Source organism: Epargyreus clarus, unplaced genomic scaffold (genome assembly GCF_041222505.1).
Source record: "Epargyreus clarus isolate Ecla_fem2 unplaced genomic scaffold, WU_Ecla_fem_2.2 ptg000034l, whole genome shotgun sequence".
In the NCBI taxonomy this organism is placed as follows: domain Eukaryota; kingdom Metazoa; phylum Arthropoda; class Insecta; order Lepidoptera; family Hesperiidae; genus Epargyreus; species Epargyreus clarus.
In genome coordinates this window covers 3,181,927-3,205,495 of record NW_027332239.1, presented here as the reverse complement: position 1 = coordinate 3,205,495, position 23,569 = coordinate 3,181,927, and the positions used below count along the sequence as shown (strand labels likewise).

General features: G+C 34.0%; 4 protein-coding genes across 4 annotated transcripts; 2 read left to right on the top strand and 2 right to left on the bottom strand.

The window, feature by feature from the left end:
- Positions 1 to 2,836: 2,836 nt before the first annotated feature.
- Positions 2,837 to 4,292, bottom strand: SmF (small ribonucleoprotein particle protein SmF). Its single transcript, XM_073091127.1, has 3 exons — positions 4,163 to 4,292; positions 3,879 to 4,068; positions 2,837 to 3,376 (listed from the first exon to the last, which is right to left on the bottom strand). The coding sequence occupies exons 2-3, from the start codon at positions 4,051 to 4,053 to the stop codon at positions 3,285 to 3,287; spliced, it is 267 nt and encodes an 88-aa protein (XP_072947228.1). The 5' UTR covers positions 4,054 to 4,068; positions 4,163 to 4,292; the 3' UTR covers positions 2,837 to 3,284.
- Positions 4,293 to 4,407: 115 nt separating this feature from the next.
- On the top strand, positions 4,408 to 6,572 carry LOC140755796 (phosducin-like protein). Its single transcript, XM_073091124.1, has one exon. The coding sequence runs from the start codon at positions 4,598 to 4,600 to the stop codon at positions 5,405 to 5,407; it is 810 nt and encodes a 269-aa protein (XP_072947225.1). The 5' UTR covers positions 4,408 to 4,597; the 3' UTR covers positions 5,408 to 6,572.
- An 881-nt stretch (positions 6,573 to 7,453) lies between these two features.
- Uba2 (Ubiquitin-like activating enzyme 2) lies at positions 7,454 to 13,319 on the bottom strand. Its single transcript, XM_073091116.1, has 7 exons — positions 13,055 to 13,319; positions 12,824 to 12,978; positions 11,838 to 11,985; positions 10,965 to 11,459; positions 10,290 to 10,461; positions 9,437 to 9,604; positions 7,454 to 9,130 (listed from the first exon to the last, which is right to left on the bottom strand). The coding sequence occupies exons 1-7, from the start codon at positions 13,196 to 13,198 to the stop codon at positions 8,589 to 8,591; spliced, it is 1,824 nt and encodes a 607-aa protein (XP_072947217.1). The 5' UTR covers positions 13,199 to 13,319; the 3' UTR covers positions 7,454 to 8,588.
- Positions 13,320 to 20,908: 7,589 nt separating this feature from the next.
- Positions 20,909 to 23,361, top strand: LOC140756081 (uncharacterized). The gene is made up of 2 exons (XM_073091479.1): positions 20,909 to 21,237; positions 22,491 to 23,361. Exons 1-2 carry the CDS (start codon positions 21,058 to 21,060, stop codon positions 23,067 to 23,069), a joined length of 759 nt encoding a protein of 252 aa, XP_072947580.1. The 5' UTR covers positions 20,909 to 21,057; the 3' UTR covers positions 23,070 to 23,361.
- The last annotated feature ends 208 nt before the right edge of the window (positions 23,362 to 23,569 follow it).

The window sequence follows — 23,569 nt, the reverse complement described above, 5'->3', positions numbered from 1 at the left end:
TACTAAATATCAATTTTTGTGTACTTAGATTTATTAATTGCAAGCATATATTTTAGGCCGCTTACAGACTATTTGTTACGATTTTAGCTATATTAATTATGGGACTTATTTTTTTCTAAACCGTAATAAATAGAAGCGTTTGATTCTCTGTTTGATCTCTGAAATATATTTGTGTCCTTCTCCATAGAAAATAAGAACCTCAAGCAAAATGCTATGTCTATAATGCTATATATATTTCCTTATGCGCATTTTTATGCGGTCCAGAAATTACCGCATATTATTAAACCATATTGTAAGTGGTGTGAATTATGATTTATATTATTAAATTACGTTGCATTATTTAAAAAAAAGGAGGAGGTTCTATGTTCGGGTGTATGTTTCTATGTGCTATATTATTTGTTTATTTTTCTAAGGCCCGTGCCAGAAATAGCACAAACATTTGAACACATATTTGAAAATATGTTTTAACAAAGTGGAGCACGGGTATTTGAGTATTTGTTCAAAGCTTGCTTCAAATATTTACACTTTGCCATTTGGTGTCGGTTTTTCGAGCGTACATCAAAGCAATCAAACTTCAAGTATGTGCGGAGCCTGCTACACATGCGCAAAGTCCAGTTGCTAGGAGACCATCACATGAGTGACAGGTTAAAAAATTTAAACAAATAAGTGTTCAAATGTGTAAGCAAAGTCTTTGTTCAAATATTTGTTTATGCATGACCTGGGCTTATACAGATTTGTAGATTATTTAAAAATAAGTCTAGTACGTAAGCGGCCGTATAGTTTGACCGTCTCACAGCATTTCCGCTTTATGCACTACCAATTGATGTACATTTTGTGATACAATCTAAATATCTGTGTGTTTAGAATAAATGTTTATATATTATATTTAATATTTTAGAAATGTCGATATTAACTGCTTATATAAGTAGGTACTTTAGTTATTTTCACACTATCAAAATCTAATTTGCTTACGTTTTTAGTGTTGATTCAAATGACATTTTCTTTGTAATCGAGCAATTTCTTATTGCTTACAATACTTACCACTTTACATTCAATTTTTGGTCTGCATTTTTCTATAGATAATCGCCTTGTATTGTATAAATAATCCCTAGTACGCTTAGAATGCATGTGTGGCAAAATTAATACACATATATACATGGTTTCCTTCAATAAATTAAATTGTTGTAACAAGCACCCTAGGCTTGTATAGATCTGTTTCTAAAACATTCATGAGTTTTTGTTAATTTGGGATTATAAATTTAAAAAGTCCCCAATTGTGTACTGTGTTCTTATATTTTGTGCGGTATTCATCGATTGTAATAGAGATACGAATTATATTTTTATTCCTATTTCTGAAGTTTGGACTGCCTTACATAAACGCCCTTCAAAACAGAATACAGCTCAAACATTGACTGTTAGGACACGTATATTAAAGGTATCTGTGGCTGTTGAACATTAGAATTTGATCAACTTTTCAAAATGAGTACCGAGTGCCTATAAAACTATCCATAACAAGACATGAGTATATAGGAATGTCTTTACATGTTGCCGTTGAATAGGTACTATTTAATAATCTTGAGATCTTGTTATGAGCCGGCAAGCGTGTGTGATACTCGCACTTATTAACTCACTGCAGTCCTCGCGACCCGCGTGAATATGGCACACATGAAGGAGTATAGTCCGCGCCAAACTGCCAATCCGCTCTGAATATAGAAATGAGTCGCGTCGCACCAGCAGATTGTAGATATTAGCGGGACGAAGACAGCGCGGGACCCCCCGGCACCCGCCGCTGCCCGCTCGTACATAGCGGAGTTAATGTGCCCTTACTGTTGCTACGGAGTACATGCTTGTAATTGTGTTGGACCTCATTGGCTCTCTGACTATCGTCATCGGCGGTTTATTTTGTTCGAGCTGTTACGCGTGTGACGGCAGTGTATGGACAACTTCCAATGTGTTTTATATTGCCGGCACATCGGCCCAAAATCCCGGTGCCGATCTAGTGGTCACGCCGATCTACTCGAAATATCGGCGTCCGGGATGACGGTGCTCGGGTGACAAACGTGCGGTGGACAAGCGGTTATAGTAAATGTATGTACGCTACTTCGTCGCCGTCATTAATTATCGGTATCGGCTCGGTGACTGTGGACAAACAGCGTAAAACTAGTTTGTAATACGTAAATTGTCTCATCATGGAAATTTATCAATTATGAATGTAATTTATAACGAAGATTCATCGCAGATATAAAACGTTTGCGTTTTATCGTTACAAAATCAACATCTGTTATTAAATAGAACCAAAAGATTCTTCGAGACACCAGACAACATACGAAATGAAATGTTTCGACGACGATGTACATCATACCATATTTGGCACAATCTCGGCGATCACAAAAGCTTTTTCAGTCCTTCTTTATTTAATTTTTTAATACATTTACGAATGTCTAGCATTAAATGTACCTACTGTTTTCTATAATTTGGCTATTGCTCTGGTTTATAATAAATAATAGCAGACATTGATGTATGTGTAGGCTGTAATGTGTGACTATGTTGTGATCTCTGTACATATTTGTTGATGAAAATAAATAATTCATTGTATGGATGTCTTTATAAATTCCCATTAAATAAATCACCCCCTTAAATAAAAATTAACAGCAGATTTAATTGGATCTAATGAAATTTTATAGAAATAAATTGACTAAAAATAATTTAAAAAATATTTTGATTTGTTATATTTTAACAATGACATTCCAATTAGAATTAAGTTTGATTTATATAATGTGTTTTCATTGAATTTTAGTTTTAAAAGGAACAAGGCAAGTAAATTTAAATAAAACAATATGCAAATTATCCCTTATATTTTACTGCCACATTACAGTTACTTAAAAATACATTATAATTAATCTAAGATGGTCACGCTTTGTTTGGAAATGTGAGTGATTTATATTAAAGCAATACAAAACATGTATTATTTTAATCCCAGATTACATTTCCATCGGCATTGCAATCAACATGTTCCATTTGAGAATCACAATGACCAAGACTTATTTTTTTTGAGTTTATTTGACTTTAGCTATGATGATCTAGTGGAATACAACTTTAGTCATGCATATTACAATTTTTTGTATTAACTTTTGTATATTTTTAATTTAATTTACAAAAATGTTAAAAATGTGAAAATATGTAATCTTATGTTACATTTGGAAATACTTATATCACAAACTGCTGTGAAGAACTGATAATCTAACAGTTGGTCACCAAACTCAAGATTTAGATCTAAATTGGAATTATTCTCTCATTTCCCCTTCCTCATCTTCTTCCTCAGCCCCTCTTACGTAGAGAACATTGTTACATCTGATTAGGACTTCTCCGAGGTTACCTAGAAATTACAGTATGAATAAATGTAAAGGATCTAAATCTTATTAAATAGACAAAACTGTTTGTGGTTGGTAGGCATACCAAATTTTAGGTTACTTGGGTTTATACTCACAACATCTACATGTACATTTTCATGGCAATGTATGTAATGATGCTAACTTTAAGTAATAGGAACAATTTAAATTGTAGTTTTACCCCATCTCTAATGTTAGCCCAACTAACCTACTTAGTGGTGGGTGGCATGGAAGTACATACTTATGCACATATTTTACGGGCATGATCCTATTGATACTGACTAATTGGATGACTCTATGATTTAATGCAGAACTACACAGTGTTCTAATTTACATCTCATGTATGTAATATGTATGCGTACTTAACAGAGTAATGATAATTGTTCCGGTATTGTGGCGCTATAGATCGGAGATCCCAAATTTCAGTCAATGACTTGTATGATTTAATAAATTGTATGTAAAAATTGAAGTTTGTAACTGAAATCTAACCTGTACATGAGCCGTCAACAATTTCTTCGGTATTAGCTAGTTGCAAATTCATATAACCATCAGCAGAAACCAGCAGACCTTTATATTCATGTCCCCATTTGAGTTTTACTAACACGGACTTTCCTGTTAAACTGTTCAGGAATGGTTTCGGGTTAATGGGCATAGCCGCCGCCATTTTTGAGATTTGCTCCTGAAATCATATGATAGAATGGTAGTTAAAACAACACACTCAATTATAACACATAAAGGTGCAATCTTAACATGTAATAACAAATTAATTTTACTTTTTACTATTGTATAACCTAATCACTAACAAAACGCCGCCTTTTCTACGCGTCCGTAGATATGTATGTATTTTTTTTTTTAAGTTTTATGTCAAATTGTCAGCTTTTGGTCTTTGTGTTGCCAGTATTATTTTAATATATTGTCTATAGTTTTAGCACACGATTGACAAAAACACTTTTGTTTTGTCTCAAAGTCTATATGTGCCTTAATTAAACTTAACTGGTTTTAGTAGTTTATCTGTTATCAATTTATTATCAATCTGAATCGGAGTTACACTTGTTACGTTTTCGCGTATAAGTTGATAATTTGATTTGTAAATATACTTTCAGTAATAGATTCATAACTGGGAATAAAAACTGTGAAAAATTTAACTTTCACCAGTAACTTACATAATTTAGGGTGAAACATACAGCATTGTTTTTAATTTTGTTACAATGGCCACTTTGGAAGATAAAATTCTTGGTGAGAAATTGCAAAATTACTGCAGTAGCAGTGAAGATGAAGGTGGATCTGACGAGGAAGACAGCCGGAGTGGAGATGAAGAAGGTAATTCATTCAAGAGCGCCCCAGCAACCGCTGAGCCACCTCCCATCAACAGTTGGTCTGGCTCAGCCAGCAATACGGGACCGAAAGGCGTACTCGAAGATTGGAGACGCTTCAAGCAATTGGAAGCTGAAAACCGTGCTGAAATGGAGAAAGAACGTATTTCGTTAGCCAAAAAACTCACTATGTCCGTCAAGACACAGCAGGAAGAGGCTCAGGCGAAGGAAATAGAGGAATTAGAAGACGAGCTCAGTGAGCTGATGGATGAAGGGTTTCTGATGAAGTACCAGCAGCAGAGGATGCAGGAGCTGATGGCACAGTTACAGAAAACGCCGAAGTTCGGTAAGGTCATAACTTTGAACACTAAAGACGATTTTTTGAACGCGATTGACAAGGAAGATCAGAAAGTAACTGTTATCATCCATATTTATAACAGAAATGTCAATGCATGTGATGCTATGGATGGCTGCCTTAATGTGTTAGCTGGGGACTATCCCGGAATCAAGTTTTGCCGCATAGCAGCAGATATTGCGGGCCTCAGTAGCCATTTCCGTGTCGATGGCGTCCCTGCTTTACTAGTGTATAAGGCAGGTCAGATCATTGGCAACTTTGTTCAGTTATCTACTGAGCTCGGGAATGATTTCTATGCTACTGATGTTGAAAGATTTCTTATAGAATATGGAATGTTGCCTGAAAATTAGCATTTATTCTTAAAAGGTGCAAATGTCTTGTGATGTGTGTATTTATATGTTTTTATATAAATGGCAAGAGTGTAGCATATGATTATTAAATAATATTGCATGTTTTATGTTGAGAGGGTAGAAAATTTAAATTGTAAAGATATATGGGAACATCTCTCATTTTTCTTTATTGCGTGCAATTTAATAATAATCCCATAGTGTCTGTAATAAATTTATCTTATGTCAACATAACTTCAAGGCCGCTGCAAACTTCTTAAGTAAACATCATGAAAATGCAGATTACCAAAATTTATTAGCGCTGCCTTACTTACCAATTCTGATAAGAAACATTGTATGCTTTCTTATAAAGAGATTAAACAGTCACTCAAAAATAAAGAAGCTATTATCTTTGTAAAAAAATATTGTGGATTTTTCTTCTTTGCTGAAAATATGGTTTCATAAATGTATAATTATGTAGCTATAATTGTCAAATCCTAGTATCTTAAATGGATGTTAGTAATTATGTACTTAGTAGGGGGTACATAAATAGGAATCTCTCATAGAACTACATTTCCATAAGGCTAGAACACATCATGCATTAGAATACAATTTTTATGATCAAATTTATGTGCTATGACTTAAAATGTATTAACATATTAAAATTTACATGTATGTCAATCAAAGTATGGAAGAACTAACCAACCAGTAGTAAAATACATATTGAATCTTAGCTAATTCTATGAATCTACTTATGTAGTATATGAGATCAGGGTATCCTGTCCTGAATACTGACATTGTCCTGTTTAAATCCTTCATTATATATGGAAAATGTTCGCCAAATATACATTTATAATACTATTCACTTACTAATAGATAATACTTTAGATTAAATCATACAATAATATAAGTAGAATTTAGTAATCTGAAGGGAATAATATCATATTAAGCAGTATTAAAATATATTTTCTTATTTTTAATTTCATAATAAGTAATTTTGCCATTATTCAAGTAATTGTAACCATTACCACCAATACTACACTGTGAAATAACTAATCTCTTGTAAGTGTTATATTTTAACATACTTGTTAGTACTTACTATTTACTTAAGATTTATTTTTTATAGAAATTAAGTGCCCAAACCTTTTGTAAAAATCCGGTATGACTACAGCTAAAGTAAATAAATTGTCATGTAGCTTTATAAGAGAAAGCTATGCTTATCGGCTGACATAAAGCCTCTTTACTGTGATGAGGTCAGGTTAATGGGTATAAGGATTATGAGGTATTTGTGTGAAACTATTGAGTCCATTTGGTTACTTTGTCTATCCTATGCAGTTTTACATGAATAAATGATTTATGTGGTTTGTTGTGGCTATGATCATAATGTAATATTATATTCCTTAGGATTTGGGCACTACTCTGCGGTGTCTTAATTTGACAGAGATACTACATTGTTTGTATGAGAGTATGTTAGGATTTGAGAATAAAATGAGATCAGATATGCTTATGAGCTCTGTCTACACCAATATTATGTATAAGTGTGAGTAAGGTTTCAGTGCATTTCTTTTAATTTAGTCTCTAGCACTTGCAAACAATCCAATGCGTAATTGCATCATAAACTTATCAATTAAACCCCTCAACACTGCCCGTTGGCACTCGGTAGAGGTGTAATTCTTTGGACCAGAGACAACATATTTTGTTTAAATTTTATTTATTTTTGACAATGCATTTATTCTTAAAATTGTTAATAATGGATATAAAGAGTGCATTTTGTAGGCGTTTGTTCCGCCTATTCCCCTATTTTTAATGGTGCTTAATCATTTTATTAGGCATTTTTAAATCTAACATAATATGTATGGAGCTAATAAATTATTTTTGTTTTTGCACTTAATGCTAGTTTTATTGTAATCACATCAAATAAGGTATCCCTATTATTTATCTTTGTAGTAATTATTTCTAAGGAAACACTTCTATGTTTCTCATGTCTAAGTAGAATGAATTGTGTGCGACTGGGAATCTAGGAATGTGTTATTAATGGCATCATTGTATTATCGTAGCAAAAAACTAATGTTTTGTTTAAAATATTTATTTCCGAGGTTATCGACTTGCGTGTAGTTTGTGTACAAATAGACACGCAAGTCAATCTTACAAATACTTAGACATTACATTTATAATAAGGGTTCTTTTATATCATAGAAGTACATAAATTGTTCAGATAACACTTATTCATTATTCAATCTATCAAATATTTTGATTACCAAAGATTGAAATTTACCACTTTTTATTTAATTCTAGAAATAGTCAAATTTCAAATTTACGATTTCAACTCTTCGATCGCAAAAATTAGATAAGTTGACTATTAATAACACACATTAATGGTCACTGCAGGTCGAAGATATCTATAACCATAGCCAAATATTACTTGTTTATAGCCCGCGTAAAACTGCTAGTCCGTTCTGAATATAGAAGTGAATCGCGTCGCCATTGTAAACTTGAACATGACTACACCTGCTCGCAACAACTTCAGAGGGGACTACCACTTTGGAGCGGACTATACCACTACTTCAAGTTTATAGCGTAGACATTACTAACTCTGTGCAGTGGGAAACTGCAGGGTACTAAGCACCACGTAAGCACTTGCCATGAGGCAGAAATAGATTAACACTGGTGCTTTCCCATTCAAACCCATGCAAGGTTCAGAAACCTTCATAACTTATGTTTTATTTTTATTATTTTATAGAGCTTACTTAATGAGGACAATTGAACTTTACTTGACAATATAATAAATGGTTCATTCTAAAATTTTTATGAAATTACTCAATAAAAATTACTATCAAATATTTGCTTAATACTACAAACAAATTATGTGCTGTTTTCGGCAATAATCTCACCGGAAACCATTGTAAGGTGATTTCACCCAAAAGGAGGTAATTTTAATTTTTATTGCTTAGTACTAGGAGATTATTACTTTCATCTTATATTATTTTAACTAAAGTTATCCTACTCAACACTGAAACGCATGTCTGATAAACCATCTTTGAACTCCACAAATATATTGCTTATTTTGTTCCATTCTGTCACACATCACATCAATGAAAAAATTTGAACATGTGCCGATTTCATAATAATGTATCACTTTCTTTCCATTTAACAGTTTTGATCAAATGAGATCGTACATGCGCATTAGTATGTAAGAAGTTGACCGCTAAAGCAGTTCCACTGTTGACACGCACTTGCTGTAACGCATGCGTTTAGGCTTCACTGGTTCCACCTCGCCGTCATCCTCCTCAATAATTTCCATATCGCTGTCACTGTCCGCGTGTGACGTGGATGGGCCAGGTTTTGGTTCAGAACCGTTTGAACCGTTCGCTGATTTCTCAGCTTCCTTTGGAGCTGGCATTGGTGCGTCGGTGTCCGTGATCAGACGCCACGATTTCTCATCGTCTTGCTGTTGCAACCTTACGCGTACCTCGTAGTTCTGAAGGAAGTCATCAACTATTAAAGCACAGCTGTCAGTAAGACCGATTTGCTCCAGGGTTTTATCATTATTATGGTCAGTTTCGCCGGGCTCTGAAGACAGTACGACAAGACCTTTCCCTTCTACGGTGGCGTCCGGCGCTTGCATGTTGAGGCCCTCCTTGAGTGCAGCAGTCAAGTCTTTGAGAGTCAACTGCTTCAAGTTGCAAGCGAGACCAACTTCTGGTTTCGGGGTGCACACATAACATTTGGGATTTGGTGCAGTAAGTGCTGTAAATATAAGACAATTATGATTAGACTTATGATTAATAATTATGTAGTCCAGGTGCCACATTAATATTAATTTTTGGTGAAAAACATGATGCGCACACCCAGACAACAAATAAAAAGAGATATTTTGGCCAAACAAACTCAAATAATAAACAAAATATCAAATATAGTAGTCTATTTGTGTTTTGTGATCATTTCAATATAAGAAAATGTCAGATATTGACAATATCACTATAAGGAATAATTGCTGGTTTTGACACCAAGTAATAATATTTAAGTGGAAGGGTAGTAGTAAAGTGGTCTTACTCCGTTCAGGTACAAACAGCTGTCCGCGATGGTTGACCTTGGGGCGCAGGTACACACTGGTTGCCTTGTCCAGCTCCCCTCTCAGTACCGTCTGGGTCCGCAGCACGGCTAGACCGGCGACAATCGCGTTCGCGGTCGCTATGGCCGGGATGATGTTACCTGCCATCGCTGCAAAACAAGAAAAACTTTTAGTCCATTGAAATATTAAGCCCGCTCAACATTCTCGCGAAAACGCGAGAAAACCCAGATTCGTATCGGCTCCACATTCTCGTTTCTCGTGCTTCTCTCGCGTTCTCGCGAACTCGTACTAACTTCAAAATATGTCATAAGAGATCGTGTTTATATAAGTCGAGATTCTCATAAGCAAGAATTTCCTTACTAGAATTTCGTAGTGTAAACAAACACAGGCAATTATCGCCTGGCGATATGTCATATGCCAGTCTCGTATGACATAATCGTAGGCGAGTTTTTGTTCTTGCCTGTGTGTAAACATTTTGATACCATTATGTTACGGCGATATTGCTTGTGATAGTTCCTTTTTTTTTTTTTGGTTGTATAAAGTACCAAGTGACTAATTGGTACTTTATATTAATTACGATCTAGCCTAATTTATGACTAATGAGTAATTCTAGCCTAATTTATGACTAATGAGTAATTCTACGCTAACTTAAACTGCTAAATAATCATATAATGAAGGTGGCGTCTTTGACACTGCACTTCTTTGTTTTAACACATAAGGGAGTAGACACATTGTTCTTGTGTTCTATATTGTTCACTTATCACTATTTCACTAACATCTTTAGATGAGCATTAAAGATTTGCGATTAAAATACGCTTTAAGTTAAACACTTACACTTAATCTCGAAACGCGACTTGCGCGGTATGCCGAAGATGTGGGCGCGTATGTTCGCGCAGGCGGTCACGAAGTCCATCGCGCTGCGGTCGTCCTTGTCCCACACCAGGTGATCTCCGTCCGGACGGCCGCCCAGCTCAGTTTGGAGAGCCTTGCAGCTGGCCGCGAACATCTGACCAGACAAGGGTAAACAATGTTGTATGTAATGGTGTAATTTTAATTGTCATGGAGTGAAAATTTGATGATAAAAGGAAAATATAAAAAAATATTATATATTTTTAGTTATGTAACTAATGCATGTTATTAATATTAAATCCATTCTATTGTTGCCTACTAAAGATTGAAATTTGACTATTTTTTTTTACTAGAAAGTTTTGGCATTACTGAAAATTTGGAAGACAAAAGAAAAATATTTTTATAAAACAAAAATTTGAGCACAATAAGGTCTCCATTTCCACAAAACATTAGACATTGTAATTGAGATTTAGTAAGTGTGTATCTGTTTTCGCTTCTGAGACAAATGTAGGCTTTTATTTATTTAGGGCTATTTATCTACTTTATATTTATTTGTAATACATTACTTACACTGCCTCAGAACCATCCATATCAGAAAAAGTGCAATAAAATAAATAAACCTACAAAATGTTACAATGTCTAGAAAACATTTTAACAAACCTCTACACATTCCTTCACAGACCAAACTCTTTGATCGGGCAACCCAGTATGCTGTGCGGATTCCTCAGTATTAGATGGCAAGTTGTCCCAATCCAGTGGCACGGGTTGACGGCGTTGCTTCCAAAGGTTCTCCATAGCCAACAAGTAACGAATATCATCACAGAATAGCTTGGAGAACAATTTCTTTGGATCATAGTTGGTTTCCGCAGCCCATGCTCTAGTGCTCTTTCTCTCTACATTGCCAGTGTCAGTTCCCTGTGACGACAGGGCAGATTCTCCCGCATCCCCTGCAGCCTCAGGGTCCGCTGTGTCAGGGCTGACATCCTGGTCGGGGTCTACCTCACCGAACAACTGGTTGAAGAGGTGTTTCGCCCAGACTATACAGTGAATGGGCTCTGATGGAGTGTTGCGAATTGTGCACCCTGGGAAAGTCTTCTGTCGAGCCTTCGGTTGACATTCATAGCACTGAGAGAGGCCTTTCTGGATGAGTTCAACCTAAAATCATAAAACATAACTAACTATACAACAATCTTTAATTTGGGATCTTTTGGCTGCTAAGTATTTATTTATTTATCATCCTGTCCATCGGACAAGGGAGGAACATTCTATTTCTATCACTGCTTTTGTTCTATCAGCCTAGAATAATTCATTTATTGGTCCTTCGCGGGATTTATTCAATTTCCATTTTTATGACAGAATTTTTGTAACAATACTAAGCTAGGCTTTTTATTATATCAAAACAAAGTGTTTATATTTTTTTGCAAGGATTTTTCTGCTTACCTGTAATAGAGCACCACCTTACTATGGAAAGGTTAAATACTCATTTATCACTACTTTATAAGAATAAATAAAAGAAACAAATAGGAGTGTTACCTGTCCAGCATATCCAGCAGTACCAGTCTCCACCAGTGGAACGTTGGCGGCCAGACACATTCTGTTCACGTGGTTGCGTGCCACCAAATTGTCCAGAGCATTCAACACTATGTTGAACTGTTTGAAATAGTTCACTCCATAATCATTACTGAAATGAAGACATAATTTAGGATTATGTTTGTATATTGTATTCAAGTAACAAGCTTCAACTAACAAGTAACTACTATCCATTTCAAAAATATCTAACTTTTACATAAATTGTAAAATTCCAAATCTTAGTATTATGGTTATAGTATGTGTTATCAGATCTAGTATAAGGTCCAATTTATTTTTTTATAATACAGGAGTAGCAGACGAGCATGCATTCCACATGATGGTAAGCCTATGGACATCTGTAATCAACCCCAGATAAGATTAGATATTCCTACCTGATGTCGGCCACAGATGCACCGCTACCCCTGAGGACTAAGCTGGAACGCCTCAGAAAAATCTGTCTCCTTTACCACACCCTTCAAAGCAGAACACAGCAGCGCCTAACACTGCTGTTATTAGGTACAAATAGGTGTGGAGGTGGTGCCGCCGGAGTCCACCCTACCACCTTCAAAATCTTTGGATTATGGTAATATTATGTGGTATCAGACCATAATCTACTTGAGGTTGATCATAGATTCATTATTATCCCTAAAGCAACCATTCCTACTGGCATACATACATATTGGTATCTCTTCCTTACCACTCTTCAAACACAGCTTACTCCACTATTATAAATAAAGCTTATACATAATATATGCTTGTGTGTAGTTTAATACTATATTCTATATTCCACTTGTAGCATTGTACTATCTATTAAGTTATTAATAATATGTTGCTGTAGTAATTAGCCATTAATTGCTACTTCGCGTAAAGGCGCTAAATAGAATAATTTTACAATATTAATCATTAGTTTCCATCATACAGCTATTTTGAGTTTGTAACAGTCCATTTACCTTATAACACTATCATGGTGTGCAATGATATTCACGTTAGGGTTGAAGCTGAGGGCGCTTTCCTTCGCCACCTCCGCCTTCGACTTCCCGACATGCTCTTTGTGGAACAAAAACTGGCGGTTCAAATTGCTTACGTCAATAGTGTCAAGGTCGATCTGAAAGTCATAAAATACAATATAATACACAAAAACACAGTATTATACCTTTAATTTCATAACAAATAAAACATACGATCTCTATGTACGGGAAGCCGGTCAAGACGAGGTTCTTCAGTATCTCACATCCTATTCCACCGGCACCGACCACTAATATCTTTGAATTTGCTATCGCCTCAGTCAATTTTTCGTCGAACACACCGGCCACACGCGCAACCATCTTGTTTTCACTTATTTAACAGTTGTAATGGAAATATTGGATATTTAACTACCAAACGCATCAACGAGGGAATCGAAAGCAAGACGGAATTAGCAAATGTCGCACGTCATGTCAAAATTTGGCGTCAGCCGGTGTTGCCAGGTCAGATTTGTAATATTATAATGCACTCATTGAAAAAATACAGTAGATTGGGATGAAAATACAGTGAATCATAAAGTTTATTTACAGTAAATAAAAATACATCACATATTTGAAAAATCACATAGTATTTAAAAAAATCATAAATTAATCACTGTCTGTATCACTTGTAAAAGGTTCATTTTTATTATATATTAGTGGTGCCCGCGGCTTCGCCCGCATTTTAAAGATATAATACGACATACATAAAACAGAAAATTCGTACCTTCATTGGAATGACAGTGGTGCCATCTGTCGGTCTTACCAACTCCCAAACCTTCGTGGGCTCTTGGACAACAACTTTGCAAAAGATCTTCACTTGATCAAATGCATAGTTTCCGATTTTATAAAATGTATATAGACAAATATTCATTTTTATATAAATAGATAGATGATCGACTAACATGGATAAGTAAAGTAACTGTAGGTAAATTATGAAAAAATCGAATTTCGATCTTCTGGGTTGAAAGATCGACTCACTGAATCGATCCATCACTGGAGATCGATTAAAATAATCGATTTTTTGGTTCAAAAGATCGATTCTCCGATTAATCGATCTCAGATCTCTAGTTCCCGTGGGATTTCCGGGATAAAAACTATCCTATGTCCGTTCTCGGGTCTCAGACAGTCTTTGTACAAAATTTCATTAAAATCGGTTCAGTGGTTTAGGCGTGAAGAAAAGACAACCAGACAGACAGACAGACAGAGTTACTTTCGGATTTATAATATTAGTAAGGATTTGATCAGTGAAAGTTTTTATCATTATTATCAACATTTACACAGCTAGTTGAATTTCATAATATTGGCTGGCGTAATAAAATGTTGTCCTTAATTATTTTTTGTAATCAAGCGATTTCTTTTTTTCGTTTTTATGTCGTTTATCTTGTTAAACCTCCTTTCACGGTCCTCCTCTTTCCGATCACGGTGACACCATCTAATGGAATATGGGGAACACTTGATTATTACTAATACAAAAAGCCGCATCTACACTTTTGTTGTGTGTAACAAACAATAAACACAAGCCAAACACCGAACACAAACAAGGTAGTTGTTTGTTACAAACACTTACAAACTGACTCGGACGGTAATCATATCATATATCGTTATTTCGTTAGTGACCACAATCAGTACTGACAAACAATAATCTATATTGTTCCCTGTTTTTTTCAAAGCTTGCCAATATAGACTAAAGAATAGTTTCAGTAGAGCAAAATGTGTTTACGAAGATTTTATGTAATTTTTAACATTAAAATGAATTACAGTATTTATCATAAACTGTAAAATTGTAATACAGTATACAGTAAATGCAGTCAAATTGGCTACTTGACACTTTTTGGGAAAGTGTTTTAATGAATTAGTATACGTATTATATATGCCTTTCATTGATCACTTTTTCGAAAAAAGGGCTATTCATTAATAAAAAACGAACTTTCTTTACGGTGAACGGAACGTCGCGTTAAATCAGGCGGTCAAGTGTCATTTTGTGGCGGAACGTCATTACACTGTAAACAAACAGCGCTTAGAAGAAAATTGAGAGTTATTTAGCTATTATAATTAAAATTTAAATAAATGACAAGTTATAAGACGTGTGCAGTGACGATGTGTACAAGTACGATCGTAACAAATTTGCTTATACAAGTTCCGAAACCCAAATCTCATAAACGTTAAAGAACTTGCAGATTCTTATATGTTTAAATCCTCTGTTTGCAAGCAATGACATTTTATACTATCTATGTAAGAGAAGTATTATTGAAAAAAAGGAATAAATTTAGTAACTCTCGAGTGATTCGTCAATTCCAAATCATTAGCACGGGACGTAATCAAAACAAAACAGCAAGTGGAAGTATTCATATATTTAATATATTATATAGATGTCTATGATAAGAATAGAATTATAAAACGTCTATGAGAATTCTATTTTAAGGGCCCATTCTGTAATTAATAGGACACAATTAAAATATTTCATGACTGTGTTATTATTGATGGTGCATGTGCACTGATTAAGTTACAGGACTGTATAATTAAAAATACATGATTTGCTAATATTAGTATTTTATTAACCAATTTCTTTGTTTATTTGGTTTATATGGTTCTATTAGTGAGTGCACACAGTAGAACTTTTGTATACATTTATCATATGTTACAGTTACAACAATTACTACAGATCACCTAAGCTAAATATTTGTGCTGCTTGCGTGTCTGCTTTTCTTCATTACTAAAATTATTTTCCGTAACAAATGGATATATATTTTTATCACTGTCATTTTCAGAATTAAATTGCAATGCAATAACAGGAACTGTATAGTCACTTTTCTTCCTTCATCTTGTTGGGTAGGTTACGCAAGTAAACAAGTACTATTTCCCGTGTACTTTACTTTATGTATTTCAGACTGGTGCCCACTTTCGAAACTTTTGGCTCCTCACTTCTTCTAGGCAGGACAGTCATCACATTTTCATTTTCATTGATGTACCTTGTGTTCAGGACAACTTTTACTTTTCATGAAACACAAACTTGAAACTGCACATACTCTATAACGTCGTCACTATACGATTGTCGGGAAGCTCTGTAAATATAAATATAACCAATTAATAACCTTAAAACAGTTCACATAAGAATATAAGTATATTTAAAAAAAACTTAATAATTACTTGAAGACAACCTTTCTTCTGTCTGAAGTCAGTTAAGAATGTTTTACTTACGTTGTTTATTTGATATTTCCATAGGTTATCTCACGGAAGTTTTTGAATCCATTTTGATTTATTGCACTGCATATATGGATCTTCTTTAAGCAGGTTCACGCTATCAGCTTTAATATAGTATGGCTTCATTTCGGTTCACAACATAAATTCAACCAACTCTAACAGCAAACGATTTAATTATTATTTGTCTTGTTTGGTTTCGATGTAGTGACGTCACATGACATTTGAGGCAGCACTGTCGCCGTTTTGGGATTTAAAATCCACAGATAAAAAATCGAAAATTTCTTTTTAAAAATTAAAATACTTAGAACGTATTAAAAAATAAACGAAATACTGCATAATTTATGTTTACTTATAAGCTATCATATCCAACATATTTCATATTTTATTGTTATAACTGTCAAGTACCCAATTACAGTAAATCTACTGTATCTGGCAACACTGGGGTCAGCTACCACAGCGCCAGTAAACAAAATCGTTCAGAAAATTGGTATGATTATTTTGTATTTAAGTTTTAATTTACTAAAAATGTAAATTAAATAAGTTACTATATCTTTTTGAAATAACTTAAATGAATTTTTTCGGCATAGCAACATCGTTATAAGAATATCGCGCCAAATTTAAATTGGTCGGATTGAATCTTTGGCTATTGATTTTGAATTCTTACTTTATCGCCAATATTTTACACTTTACCTATATACCTATATACCAAAGCATGTATTAAGTTATTTATCAAAGTCAAGTCTATTATGATTTATGAGTCAACTTCATTTCGTATGTACTTATATATCTAACAATGTAGAGTTTTTCGCTACGCTTACATCTAGTGAAGTCATTTTACGAGTAAGTTATCTGGTAGATATTTTATTAGGACCTTGCGTCAGCCAATACTGACTTTACGACAAAATAGTTGGCGAAAATGGTTTCCATTAAAATTGCTTTTAACTTTACGACGGGCCAATCACCCGTCTATTTTTACGGCACGATTATTACACGTATTTTTAATCTACTTATTTTATATTTTATTAGATGCCATTTCATATTTGCGAAATTGCATGATCATGAGTATGACTATTGCGATAAAATAGTTTAACGTGTCTACTGTAAGGGTAAGTTTTATTAAGTTGTAATAAATAAAATATTTTTACGAGTGAACCATATTATACTATGTCCACTCATCTGCCACAATCGCCTTAAATCATAGATTAGTAAAGATTACTCACTCCTAACAAAAAAATTTAACCAGTTTTGACAATTGAAATTGTCACTGCCAGCTATTTTAGTGTTTGAAAAATATTTAAAAAAATGTAGTTTTTAGAGCATTAACGAGTGAAACGACATTTCTCCGCACTTTTTCTTCGATTTCGTGTTGTTTTTGCATCACTTTCCTGCACATGTCGGCTTTGTTCCGCGTAAATTACACCATAACAGTCGGAGACGTAATAGCAAAATGGCTAACTGTTTGTCAGCCATTTTGCTATTTGTGGCTTGATTCAATTACAAGACGGTGAGATATCTGAGACTTACTAATCTATGCCTTAAATAGAGAGTTGACGTATCCTTTGCATCCACTTTTACATACATTACAAACAAATTAGAAGTACGTTAATCAACTTCCTAGATTTGTTTACAATCATACGGTCATACCTAATGTTAGTCTACTACTTCCGTAGCACACAAGTAAACCTAATAAAGGCGTTTTAATCTCAATGTGGCGTGTATTGTGGTCATTTTGTTATAAGCGTCGCATGCGATGTCGCGTACGATAATCGAAACACCTAATCTGTTACGTTGGTGCGAAAGCAATCAAATTAAGGAATCGAATTTAACTCCCTAAATGTCCATTTTAACCTGATCCACGCACAGGTATCATTTTACGACGGTAGAGGCCATATTATGTTAGTTACATTTGGGTGACCATTTTGTAAATCACTGTTTATCCAGCAACCGCATATTAAGCTGTCAGTATTGTACAATATGTCATTGTATAAGTACATAATTTTATACTTCAGAAACAGAAAATAATATTGGGTTTTATTCAACTTTTCAGAAGGACAATTAACTTTTGATCTTAACTTTGCACTGTCCATTTTATTTTAACGTATAGTATCGGATACATAAAACAGCGTAGGTACGGTACTTTGGTAGATAAGGATGTTTTTTCGATTTCTTTCATTTAAAGGGTGGATGTCGATTGAGAAGGATGCAGGATTATCTATTTATATAGGACAAAATATCTATCGCTCAAACAATATTAATTCATAAAATAAATGAACAAGGAATTTAAATGTTTTGATAAAAGGCAGACAATAACTTCAATTTCTTGTACCAACTTTGTTAAAGGGTAATAGTGATAAAAGAAAACAGAAATAGTACATTACAATACGAGGACGAAAAATTTTTTTCTGACAAGTGTGAGTTTGCAGGCCGAGCCGCAGGCGAGGACTGCAATCACACGAGTCAGAAAAACATTTTATATCACGGCGTGCGTAAATTGACGTTTTACGCACGCTTCGCGTGCGCAAAACCCCCATTTCCGACCCCGTAATATAAAATTTTATACAACACGCGGACGAAAAATGTTTTTCTGACTCGTGTGATTGCAGTCCTCGCCTGCGGCTCGGCCTGCAAACTCACACTTGTCAGAAAAAAATTTTTCGTCCTCGTATTGTAATGTACTATTTCGTCCGCGTGTTGTATAAAATTTTATATTACGGGGTCGGAAATGGGGGTTTTGCGCACGCGAAGCGTGCGTAAAACGTCCATTTACGCACGCCGTGATATAAACACTTTTAATTTTTTAATGTATTGTTTGTTTTTGCATATATACATTATAGACACTAAGAGACTGAGCGAAAAACGAAGAAATACCGGTGTTATGATTTTAAATATTTTTTGGAGCGAGATATAGTTCTGTTAAAGTATTTGATACACAGCTGGAGACGCAAGGATTACAGTGATAAATTACTCAGTATCACAAATATCACGCCCTCGTCTTCAGATTCCACTAGTTACGGTGATTAATTGGATACTTACAGATACACACTCATCAATTTACTCTACAAAATATCAGTTTAAGCTACTAAGTATAATATTTGCGGTGTCATGATACTTAACGAAATACTTTCGTCTAGTCTTTTCTAATATTTTATATCAGTCAGTATATATAAGTCGTAAAATTATGATCAGAACAGGTACTTTTACGGTTAATTTTAAAGCATTATCAAAAAACATACTTGTATTCAAAATAGGTTCTTGTAGTTTGTGTCAGTTATTTTGTAAAGATTTGCCAAAATTCTAGTTCTAAGAAGAAATTCTAACATTAGGTAAATATTGTTAGTTTTTTATTACTTTCTTGGAATATGCATACAAACACGTCTAAATATATAATGTAGATAAGGTAGACTTTTACATTATTAGTTCATAGATTAGTAAAGAAATCCTACCAAGAAAATGTAACCAGTTTTGAGAATTTAAATAGTTGCGTAAAAAAGTTTTGCAACGTCTCCGTGCTAAAATGACCCTAAAATATTTATTTATTTATTATGTAAATTACGCAGTATTAGTTATTTATTTGTAAATTTTCTCTAAAAATGTTTTTATTTGTCAAGAATTCAAAAAAAGAACTTATTAATAAGCCGTTTCTGGCTCCATTCAATTTCAAGGCGGCGAAGCATCTTTACTAATCTATGTATTAGTTAGAAATCCCTTAATTTAAGAGTATATATTTGCCCCAAACCCTTAAGTTCCGACAAACTTATTTTTAACGAGTCGTATATTTCATCAAGGCCAGAAAGTGTTTTGGAACAAATATTTGAAGTTGTTCGGTTTCAAAGTTTTGCTAATTTTGTAAGGCCTTAACCACTAAGTTATGAAATTAAATATTTTGATTGTAAGCAGAAGTATAGCGAAGGTCATCAGAAAATTTGGGCAAAAACAAAATTATTGATGCTTAGTGACTTATCTTATGCCTAAGATTGCTATTTTAGTAAGTTACTATAGTTACTATATTTCGTGTAAGTATCAAAGTAAGTAAGGTTAAAGTGTTGCTACGACCTCGAATATGCAATATATTTATTTAAATAAAGCCAGATGTTTTTAGTTCCTATTATGTAAAAAATATACTGTGATAGGTATAAGAAAGAGTTATTGGTAAGGAAACGTAAATAAAATACAAGACATCAATATTGGTGTTCCTATTTTTCGATCACCAAGCATTATGTGTTCCAACTACTATTGCGAGTGCAAGTACTGTAGAAGCAATTGCTAAGTTAAACACACTTTTCATGTCTGAAAACATGTGAAAATGAGATCCTGTTTGTACCTCGAATATCGAATTTATTTAATGAACGTTGCCTCGCTTCAAAATCCGACGATAAGATTAGTCTTTTTATCTTAATTGAAAATCCGAACAAGGCAAATTCTTTAACCTTACAGTAGAATCTGAGGTATCATTCATTCCTGCCATACCTTCATTGTTACCGAGCCATTATTATTACAATTGTCCGCAATGTGGTCCGTAATATTAATTCATCGCAAAAGTGGTTTCAATGGTAATTCTCTACAATTAATTACGGCGTACTGGAGCTCGAATATTGTATCAATAGCCCTTAATGATTCACGTTTTTGGCATTTATTCAACGCTTCATTTTGCATGAGTTAATAAATTTTGCGAAACCGTTTAGCAGAGCATCATTATTTTTAATTATATTATAATTTGTTAATTTCACTAAAATAATTATATTCGCCTATAAGATTGATTGAATTTATTTTATAAAATAAAATTTGGCCGAAACATAAAAGTGGCAACTGTAAAAATATATAAACTTTTAATATCATTATTGTCATTCTTCCAAAACACATTACTGACATTGCCAAATCATGATTCAAAAGCCCCAATACCTCCGCACATTCTGATATTTATTTTATGAAACAGCAAAATTTTAGTGTATTTTTTATAAGGTATAATTAAGTACAATAAAATGGGTCCTAAGAAAGGGAAGGGCAAAGAACCACCGAAGCCACCACCAGGAGTGAAAGGAGCAACAGGACCTCCCCCAAAGCCGAAGAAGCCTCCGCCACCACCGGCATGCTTTAGCCCAGAAGATCTAGCCAATTTCAAGGAGATGTTTAAAGCTCACGATGAAGATAATATTGATAAGGTACGTATACATAAACTTATTCTGCTTGGACTAGGGAATCATGTACCATGAGGACATCGTATATGAGTGATATGGTCACACTATAATATATTCTGGCTCTCGATTACTATTCAAATAATATTTTTTTCGGCACAATAGTAAATCTTAATATATAAGTCAATATATTAGTTAAGTAAGTACTTCATAATATATAAGTAGCAAACAAGCTTTCAGTCCACTTGATAATAAGTGGATAAGTACAGCAGTACCCATGGACATTTGTAATCAACCCCAGACAAAATAGATTCCTACCTGAGGTCATAGAGGAATAAGTTGGAACCCCTCGATTAGTATAAATCTTAGGATCGCTTATTTATTTTCAGTGATCTTTAAGGTTCATTCCTAAGCTCAATTTGTCTTCACGACAAGATCCATCATTATCATGAACCTGTAACTGCCTCTCTGCTGGGTACGGGTCTCTTTACAGACTGAAAAGGGTTAAGGCGACGTGATGGATGTTGACAAAGTACGGGTTGGTGGATTTTGCTTTGAAAACGTTATGGAGAACTCTTAGCCTTGTAGGTTTTCACACGTTTTCTCTTACTGTGAAAATTAAAGACAGTAAATTTATTTATATAAACACGTGACTTAAAAAATCTGCAGTATGTATGTACTTTGTACTTATTTATACTCTAAAGTCTCTTTAAAATTCACATTGCACATTAAGTGCCAAATTTCCTTGCCGAATTGTCCTTAAAACATTTTATCGGATATTTCAGGATTTACATCAACTCAGTCCCATTTTATACGAACTCTCCCTTCAATTCAACCTATTCAGGTTAATCGGTCTAATAAAATTCAAAATTAATTTTTATCTCGAAAATTCAAACGATGTCTCATTTGGAAGGTGAAGCTATTTTGATTCAACGTTTAGGAAATCTTTTTTGTAAAATCTGTAAATTGGATCTTTTCAATATTGGTTTGATTAAATTACATTGATATGTATTTAATATAATCAAATTCTTTTTTTATGTAATGAAAGTCTTTACTGGCAGGTATGATTGTTTCCTTAGCACGAATAATTGAAGTATTAATTTACTAATAAATGTTGTTAACATCGTAATCTAAATAGTAATAAATACCACAACACCGCAAATATTTACGTACTTCTAAAAAATAAATTTATCTCAATAGAAACAAAATGGTAAGCTAAACTCATTTAAATGTAACTTCTCTCGAAGAAAAACAATTTAGAAGCCTTTATTATTTTACAGGTAAAACTAGAAGCCATTCCATTAATGCTAAGAAAGCTGGGTTTCAATCCAAAAGGTTACGAAATAAATCAGCTGTTTACTCAATTCTTAGAAGATGAATATGTAGATACTGTTGAACTTCATGAGTGGTTGTTTATGATAGAAGCAAAAATGAACTGGGGGGATGATTTTGAACTGGCCGTCACTAAAGCAATGGCTGCTTTAAGTCATGATGATGAAGAAACCGGTAAAGCCGACTTGGAATTGTTACGAGAAGAACTTTTCAACTGGGGTGAGCCTCTCACTGAAATAGAATTCGTTGATTGGTTAAAACTAGCGACTAAAGACAAAACCTACAATCCAGAAGACGGTTCGTTTAACTACGTGAAGTTTATAGAGAATATGAACAGTAAGGATGTGAAGTATATCAAAGAGCCGATAAACTTCTTCAAGTTGGATCAGAAGACGTTAGCAGCGATGGCAATGAAGAAGGCTCAAGAAGAGAAGGAGGAACAGGAGAAGAAAGATGCAGAGCGTCGCGCTAGAGAGGAAGCTAAGAGACAGAAGATGATTGCGGACGGTCTTATACCACCTGACTGATGTTTGAAATTATACAAATAAACACAGAAATTTCTCACGCAAGTCAAGCACAGAAATATTAATGTAAAAAAATCAATACCCAGAACGGATATAAATGAACATGTCTTTTATAAATGTGTTATATCGCCACATAAATCCACAATTATTTTGTGACTGTATTCCAAAATGTATTTCTTGTAGTATTTTTTATTAATTTAAAGATCAGTTTTGTATGTTTTTATTAAGCATTATTACAAAATCACGCGGAACTTAATAAAAAATATATCACTATTAACACGATATTAAAATATAATATATTTCATATTACTTAGTAACTATTCTGGATTTGATTGTTTATATTCTTGGGGGATACCTAGGAGTTACGAAGCTAATTAACCACCTCCGGAGGGAAATGCACGCTACAGCTCAAACAGATTTTGGGGTGGGTATAGTTGGATTCGTCTAAATTGTCGAAGGCTACAATAATTTCTTTTTCAGTTATTTTTTTAATCGTCAGGTTT